Source organism: Saimiri boliviensis, chromosome 1 (genome assembly GCF_048565385.1).
Source record: "Saimiri boliviensis isolate mSaiBol1 chromosome 1, mSaiBol1.pri, whole genome shotgun sequence".
NCBI lineage: Eukaryota > Metazoa > Chordata > Mammalia > Primates > Cebidae > Saimiri > Saimiri boliviensis.
This window is the reverse complement of record NC_133449.1, coordinates 169,989,738-170,007,285: the sequence shown is the minus strand read 5'-3', so window position 1 is coordinate 170,007,285 and position 17,548 is coordinate 169,989,738. Positions and strand designations below refer to the sequence as shown.

General features: G+C 45.0%; 1 protein-coding gene across 2 annotated transcripts; it reads left to right on the top strand.

The window, feature by feature from the left end:
* Positions 1–35: 35 nt before the first annotated feature.
* HDAC3 (histone deacetylase 3) lies at positions 36–17,412 on the top strand. 2 transcript variants are annotated; one of them, XM_010338240.3, is made up of 15 exons: positions 36–161; positions 268–350; positions 1,879–2,021; positions 7,951–8,032; positions 8,163–8,219; positions 8,341–8,396; positions 8,796–8,929; positions 9,440–9,520; positions 9,890–9,963; positions 10,109–10,173; positions 12,382–12,471; positions 12,594–12,652; positions 12,887–12,966; positions 13,285–13,472; positions 16,796–17,412. In XM_010338240.3, exons 1-15 carry the CDS (start codon positions 107–109, stop codon positions 16,863–16,865), a joined length of 1,317 nt encoding a protein of 438 aa, XP_010336542.1. In that variant the 5' UTR covers positions 36–106; the 3' UTR covers positions 16,866–17,412. The 2 variants fall into 2 exon arrangements, with proteins under 2 accessions (XP_010336542.1, XP_003920568.1); XM_003920519.3 differs by having other exon boundaries at positions 37–161; positions 13,285–13,442.
* Positions 17,413–17,548: the final 136 nt, after the last annotated feature.

Sequence of the window (17,548 nt, the reverse complement as noted above, 5' to 3'; positions counted from 1 at the left end):
CACCGCCCAGTTCCGCAGAGGCAGGCTACGTGCTGGCGCAGCACGCACGGCCGGGGCGGGGCTGGCGGCGGGCGGCGGAGGCGCGGGGCCTGCTCCCGCCGGCACCATGGCCAAGACCGTGGCCTATTTCTACGACCCCGACGTGGGCAACTTCCACTACGGTGAGGAAACAGGGATATGCACGAGGGGTTGGGACGCGGGGGTTTGGAGGTGGGGGTTGCAACTCCAGGGGTGAGAGCTGACGAACTCTCTTCTCCCCACCCCCAGGAGCTGGACACCCCATGAAGCCCCATCGCCTGGCATTGACCCATAGCCTCGTCCTGCATTACGGTCTCTATAAGAAGATGATCGTGAGTCCCGCTGCCTTGGCCGTGGGTTGGGGGGTGGGGAGAACTGTGGCCGTAGGGATAGGTGGACTGGACTGAGTGCATTGAATGCGACCCGCCCCTAAAGTAGGGGGAAGCTGGATAGAAGACACCAGGAGTACCTTGAATGTGCACCGTGTTGGGGGCGGCGTGTTCTGCTTAATTGAAAGTACTTTCTCACTTCAGGTCCGCCACCCTCTGACTGTAGATAGACTAGCCCTTGGCCTAGGGTTAGGGTGATGTGGGACTGGTTTGAAGACAGAAGGTGTGTTCCTCCTCTGCGTTTTAGAGTGTGGGTAGGGCCTAAGCCTCAGGAATTGTAATGGGGGGAAGCATATCACTGTATTGGGGTGTGAGATTTACTCTCAGTCCCCACTCCTCATTTATCATCTTTCTCTACCTCCGAGAAGCTGGGGCTCCAGGGTGAAACAGTGCTGCCATGTTTGTAAGTGTGTATGTGCGTGTGCAAGAGAGGAGATATCTTAGGTATTGCGTTTTCAGCCTAGGATACCTCTACGTGGTTCTGCTTAATTGCTATTCAGTTTTTCATCTCCGGACATACACATGCTATCCCACAAGCTTGCAATTTATGGCTGTGATATGGGATAGTAACAGTTAAACCAGGCCAGGTGTGGTGGCCCATGCCTGTAATCCCAGCATTTTGGGAGGCTGAAATGGGAGGATCGCTTGAGGCCAGGAGTTGGAGACCAGCTTGGGCCACAGTGGGACCCACATCTCTACAAAAATAAAAACAAAAGTAGCCGTGTGTGGCGTGTGTGCCTGTAGTCCCAACTACTTGGGAGGCTAAGGTGAGAGGATGGCTTGGGCCCAGGAGTTTGAAGTTACAGTGAGCTATGATCATGCTGTAGCACTGCAGCCTGAGTGACAGGGAGGTGTTGCTAGGGAATTAGTGAACAATATGAATGAGTGTTCGTTGCTTGTGCCAAGGCACAGACGAATGGATTGGTCATAGAAAAGACTGAGGTGATGTTAGTGCAGGAATCTATATCCCTTGAGATTGTTTGCCTGTATGTACCTGTGTGCATTTTCTGGGAGAAGAAAAGCTCTTTCTTGTCCAGTTTTCAAAGAGGCATGACACATCCCCCTCACCTTCCAGAGGTAATAAGTCTTTGATTTTAATTAGAAAGTTGACAGATATCCCATACAGTTGACTCCAGAAAGAAGAATCCAGAGGAAAGAGGACAGAATCAGAGCATGGAGAGAAATGGGAATAGGAAAGCCAAGGAACGGGGCAGGTGGATCAGGGCTCAAAGTTGAGAAGGTGTGATAGGTTGAGCTGGAAGTGGAAAGGAAAAGAAGTGGTCTTCAGGGGACTCAATAGCACTAACCTACCTGGTTAATTGGAGTCTCTCTCCTGACTTAAGGATTGTGGGATGAGGGTATTGCTATGTTTGGTTTCATAGAATCTCCAGGACTGGGTTCAGTATGGGTGGTCTGAGCCTGTGGAGTGGGGCTGACCCTGCCTAAGTTCATCTTGTGTCTCCATCCTGAGGTCTTCAAGCCATACCAGGCCTCCCAGCATGACATGTGCCGCTTCCACTCCGAGGACTACATTGACTTCCTGCAGAGAGTCAGCCCCACAAATATGCAAGGCTTCACCAAGAGTCTTAACGCCTTCAATGTAGGCGATGACTGGTAAGGAAGGACTGGGACTTTTGATGTCCAACAGTTTAATTCCAGTCCCTTCAGTGAGGTCTTTTGGCACCAGTGGGAACATCTGAAGGGGGGCCTGCTTGTTAAAGAATCATAATTCACTTATTTGTTTATTTAATACATATTTATTGGTCATTTGCTCTAGGCTAGACCCTGTGCTAAGTGTTGGGAATGCAGTGATGAGCAAAACCAAAATTTTAATATTGTATTTTTGCTAAGTCTTATGAAGAGGAGATAAATGACAGATTATGAGAATGTATACATGGTGAATTTTCTAGCTTGGTGGAGTGACTGGCTTCCTAGAGGAAGTAAAGATTGAGCTGAGATCTGAAAAAAGAGTAGAAGTAGTCAGATCAAAGGTGGTTGGAGGGTGAGGGGAAGAGTATAGCAGCAGTAGGGACATGTGCTGAGGGTCTGTGGTAGGATTGAGTATGACTCATTTAAGGAACAGAAAAAAGGCCAAGTGCAGAATATGAAGAGGCGGTGTACTGAATTGAGGCTAAAGAAATGGGACCTTTTATAAGTAAACAGCTCTATTATGAATTGGAGCTTTTACCCCTAGAGTAGAGGGAAGTTATCAAAGTGTTTTAAAAAGCAAGAGATCTTAAGAGGACTATGGGCAGTTAAAACAAACAAAACAAACAAAGGAGCGGTTTGATATCATTAGGTTTACATTGAGCTTGTATTATCCATAGAAGAGTCAGGGTTATGCTCTGTGGGGAAGGGAGTGGACAACAAAGATAAGCCATGATCTTTTCTTACACTCTACATCCATGAAAAAAATAACCATCACAGCTACTGTTTACTCAATTCTACTTATTTTTGTTTTTAAACTTTTTACAAGGGAAAATTTCAAAAATTTCTGAAAGTGAAATGGTGTGGTAAACTCCCATACATCAACTGGCTTCAACACTTATGAACAAATGGTCACTTTTTTTTTTTTTTTTTTTTTTTGAGATGGAGTCTTACACTGTAACCCAGGCTGGAGTGCAGTGGCACGATCTCAGCTCACTGCAACCTCTGCTTCCTGGGTTCAGGTGATTCTCCTGCCTCAGCCTCCCGAGTTGCTGGGATTGTAGGTGTGTACCACCACATCTGGCTAATTTTTGTATATTTAGTAGAGACAGGGTTTCACCATGTTGGCCAGGCTGGTTTTGAACTCCTGACCTCAGGTGATCCACCAGCCTTGGCCTCCCAAAGAGCTGGGATTATAGTTATGAGCCACTGCGCCCGGCCAAGCAAATGGCCACTCTTAACTTCATCTATACTCCTTTATGTTAGATTGTTTTAATGCAAATCCTAGATGTCACATCCTTTTATCCATAAATATTTTATTATGTATCTCTAAATGATACTCTTTAAAAAAAAAAAGTATCATTATCAAACCTAAAAAATTAACAGTGATTCCTTAATATCATCAGATATACAATTAGTATTCAAATTTCTGCAGTTGTCTCATAATTATTTTGCAGTTAGTTTAAATTAGGATTTAAACAAGGTCTACACATTGCACATTTGGTTGATATGTCTCTTTTTTTTTTTTTTTTTTTTTTGAGACAGAGTTTCACTCTTGTTACCCAGGCTGGAGTGCAATGGCGCGGTCTCGGCTCACCGCAACCTCCGCCTCCTGGGTTCAGGCAATTCTCCTGCCTCAGCCTCCTGAGTAGTTGGGATTACAGGCACGCACCACCATGCCCAGCTAATGTTTTGTATTTTTAGTAGAGACGGGGTTTCACCATGTTGACCAGGATGGTCTCGATCTCTTGACCTCATGATCCACCCTCCTCGGCCTCCCAAAGTGCTGGGATTACAGGCTTGAGGCACCGCGCCCGGCCCGATATGTCTCTTAAGACTTTTAATTTGTAGCTTTTCTCTCACACCCTCGAATTTATTTCTTGAAGAAACCAGGTTGCGGATCCTGTAGAGTGTCCTACGATAGCTACCATTTATTGAGTGTTTACTCTGCTAGGTATTATGCCAAGGGTTGCTGGTAAATCCACTTAATTCTCATACCAAGCCTTAGATGTATTATAATAGACCTTTTTCTGATGTTATACATAAGTAAACTAGAGTTTGGGAATATTTAGGTAACTTGGCCTCAGTCACATAACTGGTCATTGAAGGGTGTATGATCCATATCCCAGGTTTTTAAGCCACTAACCTGTTTTCCTGAAAGATCTTAATGACAGAAGCAGCCAGGGCTAGAGGATAGAGGCCAACTCATTAGGCTGGCGTTGGCACCTTTCCAGCCTTATCCCTACACTTCAGCTGCACGGGTTGCCTTTCTGCTGGAATGCCCTTAGTTTTCTTTGCAACCTCTTCAAGGCCTTCTCAGCCTTCACACCACCTCCATGAAGCTTTCTTGACCATACCAGCCCACAGACCTCTGTCCTGCACATACTGCCCTGCTCATTTGGTGTTCAGTCATGGGCTCTCTGGGGAGTTTTCTTGTTTTTTTTTGTTATTCCTGTTGCTATTTCTGAGCTCACTTTCTAGGTCTGAGAATACAGGGTCAGTCCTTAAGCCACACTAGGGTCCTGTAGATGTTCTTTGTGCAATTAGGGAATGCTAATTAGAATGCTCCCTCTGGGTCATTTGCATTGCATCAGTCTCCCTGTCAGACAAGTTACATGTGTTCTTATCTGTATTTCAGAGAAGAAACAGGAATTTTTCTTCTGTTTAATGAATTTCTGATTGTTTTCAAAGTGATCTAACATAAATAGCCAAATTGTACTACAGGCCTTTAAATGAAAATTTTTTTAAAAAAAGCAATTCCAGGCCGGGCCTGGTGGCTCACACCTGTAATCCCAGCACTTTGGGAGGCTGAGGCGGGCAGATCACCTGAGGTCAGGAGTTTGAGATCAGCCTGGCCAACATGGCAAAACCCTGTCTCTACCAAAAATGCAAAAATTAGCTGGGCATGGTGATGCACGCCTGTAATCACAGGTATACCTGGATGCTGAGGCAGGAGAATTGCTTGAACCCAGAAGGCAGAGCTTGCAGTGAGCCAAGATCATGTCACTGCACTCTAGCCTGGGCAACAGAGTGAGACTCTGTCTCAAAAAAATAAAAAAAAAAAAAAAGGCAATTCCAGACCTCTCCCTTTTACCCATAAATCCTTCTCCCTAGTGACAGTAACTTTCAGCTCCTTTCCCTAAGTCTTCTGGTATTTATCTTTGGATTTTTAAATAATAATAATATGAATCGACTATTATTACTAATTTGTAATATAGAAGTAATACCTGTTATATACTAGGTACTATTCTAAGTGCTTTAAAACCATTAGCTCATTTAATCTCAACAGCCTCTATGAAGCAGGGTCTATAATTGTCTCCCATACAGATGGTGAGACTGAGGCACAGAAAGGTTAAGCAGTTTTGTACAACCTCGCTAGTATCATTAGCAGGTATTTTGTTGTTTTTTTTTTTGAGATGGAATCTTACTCTGTTGCCCCGGCTGGAGTGCAATGTTGCGATCTTAGCTCACTGCAACCTCCGCCTCCCAGGTTCAAGCAGTTCTCCTGTCTCAGCCTCCTGAGTAGCTGGGAGTACAGGCGCACGCCACCATGCCTGGCTAATTTTTGTATTGTTAGTAGAGACGAGGTTTCGCCATACTGGCAAGGCTGGTCTTGAACTCCTGACCTCATGATCTACCCACCTCGGCCTCCCAAAGTGCTGGGATTACTGGTGTAAGCCATCATTCCCGGTCCGTAGATGTTAAAGAGCTAGAATTTGAACCTAGGTAGTCTGGCTTCAGAATCTGGGCTTTTCAATTCAATCCCGAATTGTCACTCATTGCTATTTCTTTGTCAGTTTTAGGCATTATCTGATAAGCTGTTAGTATGGGATATGAGCATCTAGTCTTCTTAGAATCACATTGGCTTCCTTTCCCCTCCCAGCTTCATAGTAATTTAAAAATAAATCAGTATTCTATGTTTACATTATTATAACTCTGAAAGATTCATTTATTACCAAGCCAAATGGTGTAGTGTGATTTAATCTATTTTCTCCTAAAGCTTTTTGTTTTTCCTGAAGCTGACAATTGCATTATTTTTTCATTTGCTTAGTTCTAGATATTAGTCACTAATTCTTTCCAAACCTTTTGAGAGACTGTAAAACCCTACAATTCTTGCTTGAACCTGGGAGGCCAAGCTGCAGTGAGCTGAGATAGCACCACTGCACGACAGAGCGAGACCCCCATCTCAAAAAGCAAACAAATGGTCTGGGTGTAGTGGCTCACACCCGTAATCCCAGCACTTTGGGAGGCCAAGGTAGGCGGACCACCTGATATCAGGAGTTTGAAACAAGCCTGACCAATGTGGCAAAACCCTTTCTTTACTAAAAATACAAAACTTAGCTGGGCGTGGTGTTGGGTGCCTGTAATCCCATCTACTTGGGAGGCCAAGGCAGGAGAATCGCTTGAACCTGGGAGTTGGAGGTTGCAGTGAGCTGAGATTGTGCCATTGCATTCCAGCCTGGGCAACAGAGCAAGGACTCCATCACAAAAACAAACAAAACCTACAGTCCTGTTTTTCACATGGTCAAATGTGTCAGCTGCACTATTTTTATATTTATTGTTTGAGACCTAAAACTAGGGATTGCTTAAGCCTTTCTTTTTTACAAAGTGAGGTTTATGTAGGTATAACGTGCATACAGTAAAATTAACCTTTTTTAGGTGTAACAGTTCAGAGAGTTTTGATAGAATATATCAAGGTGTAGGGCCAGTGCCGATGGCTCACGCCTGTAGTCCCAGCATTTTGGGAGGCCAAGGCGGGAGGATCACTTGAGCCCAGATGTTCGAGACCAGCTTGGCAACATAGTAAGACCCTGTCTCTACCCACCCCCTCCCCACCACCAAAAAAAAAGTATCAAGGTATAGGAAATTTTCATTACCCCACAAAGGTCAACTCATACCCTTTTGTAGTTAATCCTTTCTCTCCCAACCTAGATCCAGCCAACTATTGATCTGATGTCTGTCCTTATATTTTACCTTTTCTAGAATGTTATATAAATGGAGTTATACAGTAAATATCCTTTTGTGTCTGGCTTCAAGCCTTTGCTTTTTATAAAGAATAACAATGGGCCGGGCACGGTGGCTCACGCCTGTAATCCCAGCACTTTGGGAGGCGGAGGCGGGTGGATCACGAGGTCAAGAGATTGAGACCATTCTGGTCAACATGGTGAAACCCCGTCTCTACTAAAAATACAAAAAGTTAGCTAGGCATGGTGACGCGTGCCTCTAGTCCTAGCTACTCAGGAGGCTGAGGCAGGAGAATTGCCTGAACCCAGGAGGTGGAGGTTGCGGTGAGCCGAGATGGCACCATTGCACTCCAGCCTGGGTAACAAGAGTGAAACTCCGTCTCAAAAAAAACTGCAAAAAACCAAAAAGAATAACAATGGTAATAATTATAGCTGACATTTATTAAAGGCTTACCAGATGTCATATACTGTGCTACAGGCTTTTTGTGGGTTATCTGATCACCGTTTTATGTGTGTAGGTATACAGTTCTTTCTTTAAACGTGTGACTATGAAGAATATTATTGAACATTGTGTTAAAATGTGTTACACTTAGAAGACTAAGAAAAACAGAGCTCATGTTGTCATCCAACTTACTTCCTTTTTATATGTGTACTTCAGTACCTGGAAGCTGCTTGCTTCTTTCCCCAGCTGGGATGCAAACTCCCTGACAATTAAATGCTTCTTGATTTCCCATCCAGTGCCTTGCACAGGGCTTGGTACATGGTTTGGTCCAAAATATTTGTTGAATAAATTTGCAGGTAGCCCAGGTGTATAGGAGGGGGAGAGAAGGCTCTTGAAAAATGGAGATTGGAGGAGTCTGGGGTAGGGAGGGAGGTATGGCAAGGGCCCAGACAGAGACAGGAGGGTTCCAACTTGTTCCTCTTCCCTGCAGTCCAGTGTTTCCCGGGCTCTTTGAGTTCTGCTCCCGTTACACAGGCGCATCTCTGCAAGGAGCAACCCAGCTGAATAACAAGGTGACATAGTCTCGAGTCCTGTTCCTCCTTTCCTCTGGATCTCCGGACTTATGGGTTTAACCCTGACCCTGGGCTCCTAGCTTGAGGGGTGGGCAGGAGGAGGACTGTGACTTGGGTGTTTGTCTTTCAGATCTGTGATATTGCCATTAACTGGGCTGGTGGTCTGCACCATGCCAAGAAGTTTGAGGTGAGTCAGGAGGTGGTGGGAAAGACTGTGGCCACCCTCGAGTAGGTGTTTAGGATGATGGTTGGGGGCAGCTGGGTAGAGGAATTGCTCCTCTCTTCATGAGACCACTGTCTTGCCATAGGCCTCTGGCTTCTGCTATGTCAACGACATTGTGATTGGCATCCTGGAGCTGCTCAAGTAAGTAGCCTAGGAGGAGTTGGGGGCAGTTACGGGATTCTTAGCTGAGAAGGTCTCTCAGACTCAGCCCTGACCTTGATCTTCCTCCTCCCTGACTAGCTTCTTCTAAGTTTTTGATGCTTTATTCAGGCTGCCTCTTCCACTGCTGCAGATTCCCTGCTGCCTGCTCACATTTCAGCCTTCTCTGCATATCTGCCTCTTGTCCCTGCCTCTAGTCTCTAGGCTGGAGCCCCCAGTTGCTTTAGGGAACTAGTGATATTAAGTTTAGGGAACTAGTGATATTAAGTTTCAGGCGACCAGGGCAGAAGCAGACTCTTCATAGTTCTAGATCTGGTGTTGGGGAGGATTGGGTCGGGGGGTTCACTTCTAGCTCAGACCCTGGCTTTGCCTTCCCTCCAGGTACCACCCTCGGGTGCTCTACATTGACATTGACATCCACCATGGTGACGGGGTTCAGGAAGCTTTCTACCTCACTGACCGGGTCATGACGGTGTCCTTCCACAAATACGGAAATTACTTCTTCCCTGGCACAGGTATGGGAATAGGGATTACTTTCCCCTTCCCACCCTTCAGCTCTTTACTATGAGTGCCTCCTTCTCAGCCTTCTGGTCTCAGCTCAGGTGTCCCCTCCTCAGAGAAGCCTTTCCTGACCACCCCAGTTATAATCACCTTCCCCATTACTCTGTCACCTCAGCCTCGTTTCCCTCAGAACGCTCACTGCTATTTGTGTTTATTGTAGTTTTTTGTTTTGTTTTGTTTACTGTCTCCCTCCTCCTTACGCCTGTTCCCTAAGAACATAAGCTTGGTGGTATATCGTTAATTTCTTCAGTTCCATTCATTGCTAAATCCCCACCACCTAATACACAGTTGACTCAGAGTGGATACCCCAACACTATTTGTTGAATGAATGCAAGCTGCAAGAGACTTAGTGGCTCTAGGGAGTTTATGATGAAGGTGCATAGATGCAGTGAGAGGCTCTCAGAGTGCAGACTGGAGTTGTGGGTGCTTCCCATGCGTGGCTACCACCACCCACTTCCCTATAGGTGACATGTATGAAGTTGGAGCAGAGAGTGGCCGCTATTACTGTCTGAATGTGCCCCTGCGGGATGGCATTGATGACCAGAGTAAGTATGGAAGTCTTCCCCCTGTTCCTTAGGTCCCTTCTTTTTCTCCTTGAAATAACCTCTTCTGCCTGGTATTGTCTGCTGTTGGGTCAGGTGTCCTTAAGGATGAATGGCCTTCAGAGGGACCATGAATCCCTGGAAATCGTATGCAACATATCATGTGTATGTGCATTTTCTGGGAAAAGTCATTGGCTTTCATCGTTTACTCATAGCAGTCTGGGATCCCTTCCAGAAGTTTCAAACCAATGATTTGGTTCTTTGGGTTGCCCCTTCCCTGGGCTACATGCTCGCTCAACCCCCTTTTTCCTTTTGTTCCCTGTCTCCCCATCCCCTTGGGGTGCCAGGTGCCCATCTTTGGCCCTCTCCCAGGTTACAAGCACCTTTTCCAGCCGGTTATCAACCAGGTAGTGGACTTCTACCAACCCACATGCATTGTGCTCCAGGTAATACTGTCAGTGCCTCCTCAGGAGTGTTCTGGCTGGGCTTGGGGGAAGAGAGCAAGGGAAGAGGAGTTTCTTTAGGTTGGTTGGGTTAGGGGTATCTGATCAGTTATCTCACTGCACTTGCCTGGGGTTTTGCTTTTGGCAGTGTGGAGCTGACTCTCTGGGCTGTGATCGATTGGGCTGCTTTAACCTCAGCATCCGAGGACATGGGTGAGACCTGCTCTTCTTCTTTTCCCCAAGGTTTTTAAGTGGTCTTGGACTTTAGTACATGGGTGGGGGTAGTTGGGGAATGGGCCTTACCTCTACTAGGAAATCAAAACTAGCTACAAATTGTACTTGAACTAGAAATGTCATCTTGTACAGGATTCCCTAAATGGTTATTCATTCACAATATATTTTTAATTAAGCACCTGTTATGTTCCAAGCATCATGCCACATCATGGGGATGGAATGAGGAGACTCCCATGAAGTTTACAGTTTAGGAAACAGACAAAAAATAAATAATCAAATGAAATAGATTGTTATAAATTCTATGAAAGAAAGAAAGCTGAGGCACAGGATGCAATGGGGGCCCTACTTTTTAGATAGCATGATTTGGAAAAAATTTTCTAAGAAGTAAAATTTGAGTTGACACTTGGTGACCAAGAAGGAGTCTTTTTTTTTTTTTTTTTTTTTTTTTAATTGAGACGGAGTTTTGCTCTTGTTACCCAGGCCGGAGTGCAATGGCGCGATCTCGGCTCACCGCAACCTCCGCCTCCTGGGTTCAGGCAATTCTCCTGCCTCAGCCTCCTGAGTAGCTGGGATTACAGGCACGTGCCACCATGCCCAGCTAATTTTTTGTATTTTTAGTAGAGACGGGGTTTCACCATGTTGACCAGCTTGGTCTCGATCTCTCGACCTTGTGATCCACCCGCCTCGGCCTCCCAAAGTGCTGGGATTACAGGCTTGAGCCACCGCGCCCGGCCAAGAAGGAGTCTTAAGGAGACTTAGGGGGAGCAGAGAGAAGCCTGTCCCAAGCATTGACAAAGGTTCACAGAAGGCTCTGAGGGGTGGGCCCAGTGCATTCACCTATAATCCTAACACTTTGAGAGGCCAAGATGGGAGAATCGCCTGAGGCTAGGATTTTGAGGCCAGCCTGGGCAACATAGCGAGAGCCATCTCCAGAAAAAAAACAAAAACAAAATTAGCCGGGCATGATGGTGCAAGCCTATAGTCGTAGCTGCTCAAGAAGCTGAGGCAGGAGGATCACTTGAGCCCAGGAGTTTGATGTTACAGTGAGCCATGATTATGCCACTGGACTTCAGTCTGGGCAACAGAATGAGATACTATTTCTTTAAAAAAGAAAAAGAAAAAGGCTCTGGCAGGAATGAGCTGATGCAGTAGAACACAGGGAGCAAGCTGGAGGTAGTTTGAGCTGAGGTCTGAGAAGCTGACAATGGTGAGATTGTGTAGAACCTTTAGACTCTGGTAAGGAATTTGAATTATATTCCAAAGATGATGGGAAACCACTGTAGTATTTTTAAGCAGAAAAGTGACATGATCCAATTTGTGTTTGAAAGTGATTATTGTGACTGCTGAATAGAGAAAGCTTTGGGTAGAGGAAATGGGGATGAAAGTGGGAAGACCAGTTAGGAAGCCATGGTGTTGGTTAGGTACCCAGACCAAGGTGGAGGAGGTGGCAATGGAGACATATAGATGCTCTGGGATATTATATATACATTATGGATATTTAGATGGAGGCATATATATGTATATGTGTGTGTGTGTATATATATATATATATATATATATATTTTTTTTTTTTTTTTTTTTTTTTTTTTTGAGATGGAGTCTTGCTCTGTCATCCAGGCTGGAGTACAGTGGCATGATCTCAGCTCACTGCAAGCTCTGCCTCCTGGGTTCAAGTGATTCTCCTGCCTCAGCCTCTCGAGTAGCTGGGACTACAGGCATGCACCACCATGCCTGGCTAATTCATTTTGTGTTTTTAGTAGAGACAGAATTTTCCCATGTTGCCCAGGCTGGTCTTGAACTCCTGAGCTCAGGCAGTCTACCTGCCTCAGCCGCCCAAAGTGCTAGGATTACAGGTGTGAGCCACTGCACCCAGTGTAAGTTACATTTTGAAGGCTAGAATCAACGGAACTTGCATTGATGAGAGTAGTTGATTAACAAGCAGGGTGACAGGAAGGCTGTTGGGCAGAACAGAGATGGGACTGTGCTTTATTTTAAAATTTTTATTGAGACACAGAATATAAAGTATACACAAATCTTAAGGGTATAACATAATGAATTTCACTATCCAGATAAAGATTTAGAATATTTATAGTTCCCTTGTGCTCCTTTCAGGCAATACCTAAAGGTAGGTACCATGTCTTTTGATAACCAACCTCCTTCACTCCTTCCTCTGGTTCCTTTTTACAGGGAATGCGTTGAATATGTCAAGAGCTTCAATATCCCTCTACTGGTGCTGGGTGGTGGTGGTTATACTGTCCGAAATGTTGCCCGCTGCTGGTGAGCACCCTCCTGATTTCCTACCCCGTCGTCCACTGTGAGCTAGGGGGTCCCTCAGTTATGGCCACATGGGCTTGTCAGCCCATTTGGTCAGCCTGCTCCCCTCTGCTGGTTGATTTCAGGACATATGAGACATCGCTGCTGGTAGAAGAGGCCATTAGTGAGGAGCTTCCCTATAGTGGTAAGGACCACCCCACAACAGGGAGGCCATTCTCACTAGATTTTAGAATGACTTGGTTTGAAGGCAGATGGGAAATTTTACACTCTTAGAGCTCTGCAAACTAAACCCCTGGCTCAGAGCAAGGAAGATTGGGCAGCTATTATGTAGGGGCTCTGGATGGGAAGGAAAAAGACTGGGAAGTCTTGGTAGCTGCCTTTCTTAGTCTGAGCCATACTTTCTCCTCTCCTCCCTAAGAATACTTCGAGTACTTTGCCCCAGACTTCACGCTTCATCCAGATGTCAGCACCCGCATCGAAAATCAGAACTCACGCCAGGTCAGCAACTCAGGAAAGCTGAGCACAAACTTTTCCTGAAAGGCGGAGCCCAGGAGAGGTCAAAGATGTGGGAAGTAGAAAAAAACCAAAGAGAAGGAAGTTCTAAGTCATCACTGTCACTGTTATTGGCTAGGAGGCAGTAGGTTAAAGCAGAAGCAGTTGGGGTTGGTGGGGAGGGACAGCTATCAGTTGCGGGACCTAAACTTGAGGTACCACTGAGGTGAAAACCAGGATGGTAGGGGTCAAAGGCAGCTGGGAGAGTGCATGCCCTGGAAATCACTGGGAACTGCTCACTCTCTATTCCTCATCTCCAACCAGTATCTGGACCAGATCCGCCAGACAATCTTTGAAAACCTGAAGATGCTGAACCATGCACCTAGTGTCCAGATTCATGATGTGCCTGCAGACCTCCTGACCTATGACAGGACTGATGAGGCTGATGCAGAGGAGAGGGGTCCTGAGGAGAACTATAGCAGGTCTGGGAGCAAGGACTTCAGGGGGTTCCGGTAGGCTTGCAGGGGAGGCTTAAAAGGGAAAAAAGTAAATGGGAAGGTATAACCTTACTGCCCCTGGCTTACCTCCATGTCTGCTACAATTTCTCCGCTCTTTTCTTTGCTATTTTTAATGACAAAAGTAACACATACTTAAATTGTAAAATTTTAAAACAGCACCAGAATATGTTGTTTGCTTTCACACAATCCTAGACCCATTCCACAGGAGTAACCACTGTTAATAGTTTCTATTTTTTTGGATAGGACTTTTTCTATAGATTGCAAGTATACTGTTCTGTATGTACATATAAACAAACACATACTCATTTACAGATTGTGTGGTTTTTTGCTTTTTGTGGCTACAAATAGGGTCATTCTATATATGCTGTTTTACATCATATAGCTGGTTCCATGTTAGCCAATGTAGCTCTGCTTCAGCATTTTATCAGCTGTATAGTAATCTATCTTGTGGATATAGCATAAAATGTAACCAATTACTATTGATAGACATTTACATTATTTTCCATTTTTTTGATATTACAATAATAATATGTCAATGAATCCCCTTACATATACATCTTTGCATGCTTGTTTCAGTGGGTTAGATAGTAGAATGGTTGCTGCTAGGTCAAAGGCTGTGTGCACCGATTTTTAAAATTTTTTTGAAACAAGATCTCATTCTGTCACCAGACTGGAGTACAGTGGCATGATTATAGCTCACTGCAATCTTGAACTCCTGGGATCAAGCGATTCTTCTGCCTCAGCCTCTCGAGTAGCTGGGATCGTAGGTGTGCACCACCACACCTGGCTAATTTTTAAATTTTTTGTAGAGATGGGGTCTTGCCTTGTTGCCCAGACAGATCTCAAACTCCTGAGCTCAAATGACCCTCAGACCTCAGCCTTCCAATGTGCTGGGATTACAGGCGTGAGCCACTGTGCCTGACCGAAAAAATTTTTATATTTACTGCCAAATTGCTGTCCAGAAGTCTGTAGTGGCTTATAGTCTTGCCAGCATTTTCCTCAGTCTTTCCGGGTCTTGAGTTGGACAGGTCACTGCCTACATACTGCTCCCTAAGGCTCTTTGATTTAGTTGCTCTGTTAATTTTTTCAGGTGGGATAATCGTATTTTGGTTACTATTTTTTTTTCAAAAAAAGTCTTTATCTTTCTGAGATAGATATTAAATATTTGTAGATGGAATGAATTAGGGGAAAAAAGGATAGGGTAGAATTTTTTTAAATCCCAAAACTTTGCTGAAAAATGAAAGGAAAAGACAGCAGAACCCAGAAGTGCAGAAACAGATGCAGTTAATAGAGAACAGATTTTCTTATGTGACTGAGGGATAACCACAGCTGGACTTGTGGGACACGCAGTCCTGCTCCCACGTAGTGTTATAGGTCTGAGCCGACTCTGCTGCAAAGCCTGATGGGCTTCTTAGCCCCTTCCAGAATCTGCTTCTCTGTATTAGAGTTCAGGCCTCTGTATCTCTCCTCTGGACCTGGGCTTTACTGCTCTGACTCTTGGGGACCTCTCTAACTCTCCTCCATGAGTATCCCCTGATCTCCTCTCCTGGGCGAGGAAGTGTCTGAACATCTGGCTTCAGGGCTTCCATGACTTCTGAAAATTGCTTTTCATTGTCTGGTTTGGTTGGGTAAAAGCTGTTTTAAGTTCTTCTTTTGTAGAGGTTTGAGTTTTTTTATCAATAGCTCCAGGCTAGAATCTGGGCCTAGTCTCTGTATTATAATACCACCCACTTTCAACAGCCAGAAGAAGCCTCAGGCTCTTCCTTTTCTTAAGCCCTACCCCTCTGTCAGACCACCCACTGAGTTTCTGTTCTTTGATGCCTATAGCTCCAGCTTGCATAAGACTTGCAGAGTAGTAATAGGAAGAGTTAACACTTTTTGTGGGTTTGCCAAGCACCAGACACACTACTAAATGCTGTCTGTTAAAACATATATAGCATCATCCTGTTGCCATCAGGCAACTCCGGTGGCTCTTATTCTGAGATTAAAACAAGAGCAATCTAAGGCTCAGAGAGACTTAAGTAACTTTCTTTCTTATTTTTTTGAGATGGAGTTTTGCTCTTGTTGCCCAGGCTGTAGTGCAATGGCGCGATCTCTGCTCATCACAACCTTCACCTCCCACGTTCAAGTGATTCTCTTGCCTCAGCCTCCCAAGTAGCTGGGATTACAGGCCTGTGCCTTCACGCCTGGCTAAATTTTTTTGTATTCTTAGTAGAGACGGGGTTTCTCCATGTTGGTCAGGCTGGTCTCAAACTCCAGACCTCAGTTAATCCACCTGCCTAGGCCTCCCACAGTGCTTGAATTATAGGCATGGGCCACTGTGCCCTGCGAGACTAAGTAATTCTCTGAACATCACATAGCTAGTTAAATATTAGGGCTGAGATTCATCCTGAGTCTCTGACTCCACACCTTTAACCTTCGTACACTTAGAAGTAACTGAGACATTGCTCACCAAGCAGATAAGGCTTTTCCTGGCTTAGTTCCTCAGCTTCTCTTTGATGACTTTCTCAATTCTCTCTGTCCCAGAGAATACTTCTTCAAAAAGAAAAAAACCAGTATTGAGTACCTATTGGGTCCTGTCTTGCTTTCCTATCCCTTCTTTCACTATGGGTTTATAATACCACGTCATTCTTCTTAAAATTAAAACTCTCCTTTACCTAGCACTTAGAAGAAAATCCAAATTTTTGAATGTGACTTGAAAAGGTCCTGCATGCTAGCCCTTACCTACATCCAGGATCTCATCTCTACTCTCCTCCATGCACAGTGCCCCAGCAGTCCTGGCCTCCTTGTTCTTACTGGAATATATCAGTCTCTTTCCATTTCATGACCTTTGTACTTGGTTTTCTTGGAGCTTGGAATGGCCTTCCTGAAGTCTTTGCCTAGCCAGCTCCTCCTCAGACTTTAGGTCTTATGTGCATAAGGTCTTATGTCTCTAATACTCCTCTCTGAAATTTCACCCTTTTCCTCCCATCACCTTCAGTCATATCACTTCATTTTATTAATTGTATTCTCCATCATCTGAAATTATCATATTTATTTGCTTTGTTAGTTATTCATCCCATTTATTAGGTAAGCTTTTTGAATAGACAAACCTTGTCTGGCTTGTTATTCTCTACTGTATTGCTAAGGTTTGTGACAGTGTCTGTACAGAGCAGTTCCTTAATGTTTATTTGATAAGTGAATGGGTGAATAGCAGTCCCTGCCAAAAAGAGGAGGAGTGGTTCTCAATGGGGCCTGAGAAATGGCTTTGGAAGAGGGTGCTGGGAGAAGATTGGAACTCGGAGTGACATCTTGACCTCTCTCCCTTTGCTTTGCAGGCCAGAGGCACCCAATGAGTTCTATGATGGAGACCATGACAACGACAAGGAAAGTGACGTGGAGATTTAAGACTGGCTTGGGATGCTGTGTCCCAAAGGATTTCTTTTTGCCTCCTGGTTGGGCTGGAGGGAAAAGGAGTAGCTCCTGCAGTCCTGGAATGGTCACGCCAGGGCTTTTGCTGACTCTGGGAAGGAGTCTGGAGACCACATCTGGTTCCCGAACCATCAACCCCATTTCCTGTCTCTCCCAAGGCCTGACAATGGTACCTATTAGGGATGAGATATGGACAAGGATAGCTATCTGGGACATTATTGGCAATGGGCCCTGGAGGCCAGTCCCTAGTCCCTCTTGCCCCTTATTCCTTCCCTGCTTCCCTCCAACCCATGAATGGTAGACGGGGACTGAGATTGCCCTGGACTTCCTCCTCCCCTTGCTTCCAGGGAGGGTGAAGAGAGAGGGATTTGGCAGGAGCTCTGGCTCCCTAACACCTGAATCTCAGATGATGGGAAGTAATGTTTTCAAGTGTGGGGAGGATATGAAAATGTCCTGTTCTCACTTTTGGCTTTATGTCCATTTTGCCACTGTTTTTATCCAATAAACTTAAGTATTTTTTGTACCTTTTGCCTTTCTAGGAATGTTAATTCTTTCTAGTTTCCTATTTATGAAGGGAGAGGGAAATGAACGCCATGATGCATGTAATAAAAAGCATAGTTAACATTCATTCAGCACTTACCCTATGTTATGCCCTGAGT

Bases quoted from the DNA above. Each gene is read 5' to 3' on its own strand.
- HDAC3 (XM_010338240.3), top strand. From the start codon at position 107: ATGGCCAAGACCGTGGCCTATTTCTACGACCCCGACGTGGGCAACTTC. The intron at 8,397-8,795 runs GTAAGTAGCCTA...CCTTCCCTCCAG, and splicing joins GGCATCCTGGAGCTGCTCAA to GTACCACCCTCGGGTGCTCT. The intron at 8,930-9,439 runs GTATGGGAATAG...ACTTCCCTATAG, and splicing joins TTACTTCTTCCCTGGCACAG to GTGACATGTATGAAGTTGGA.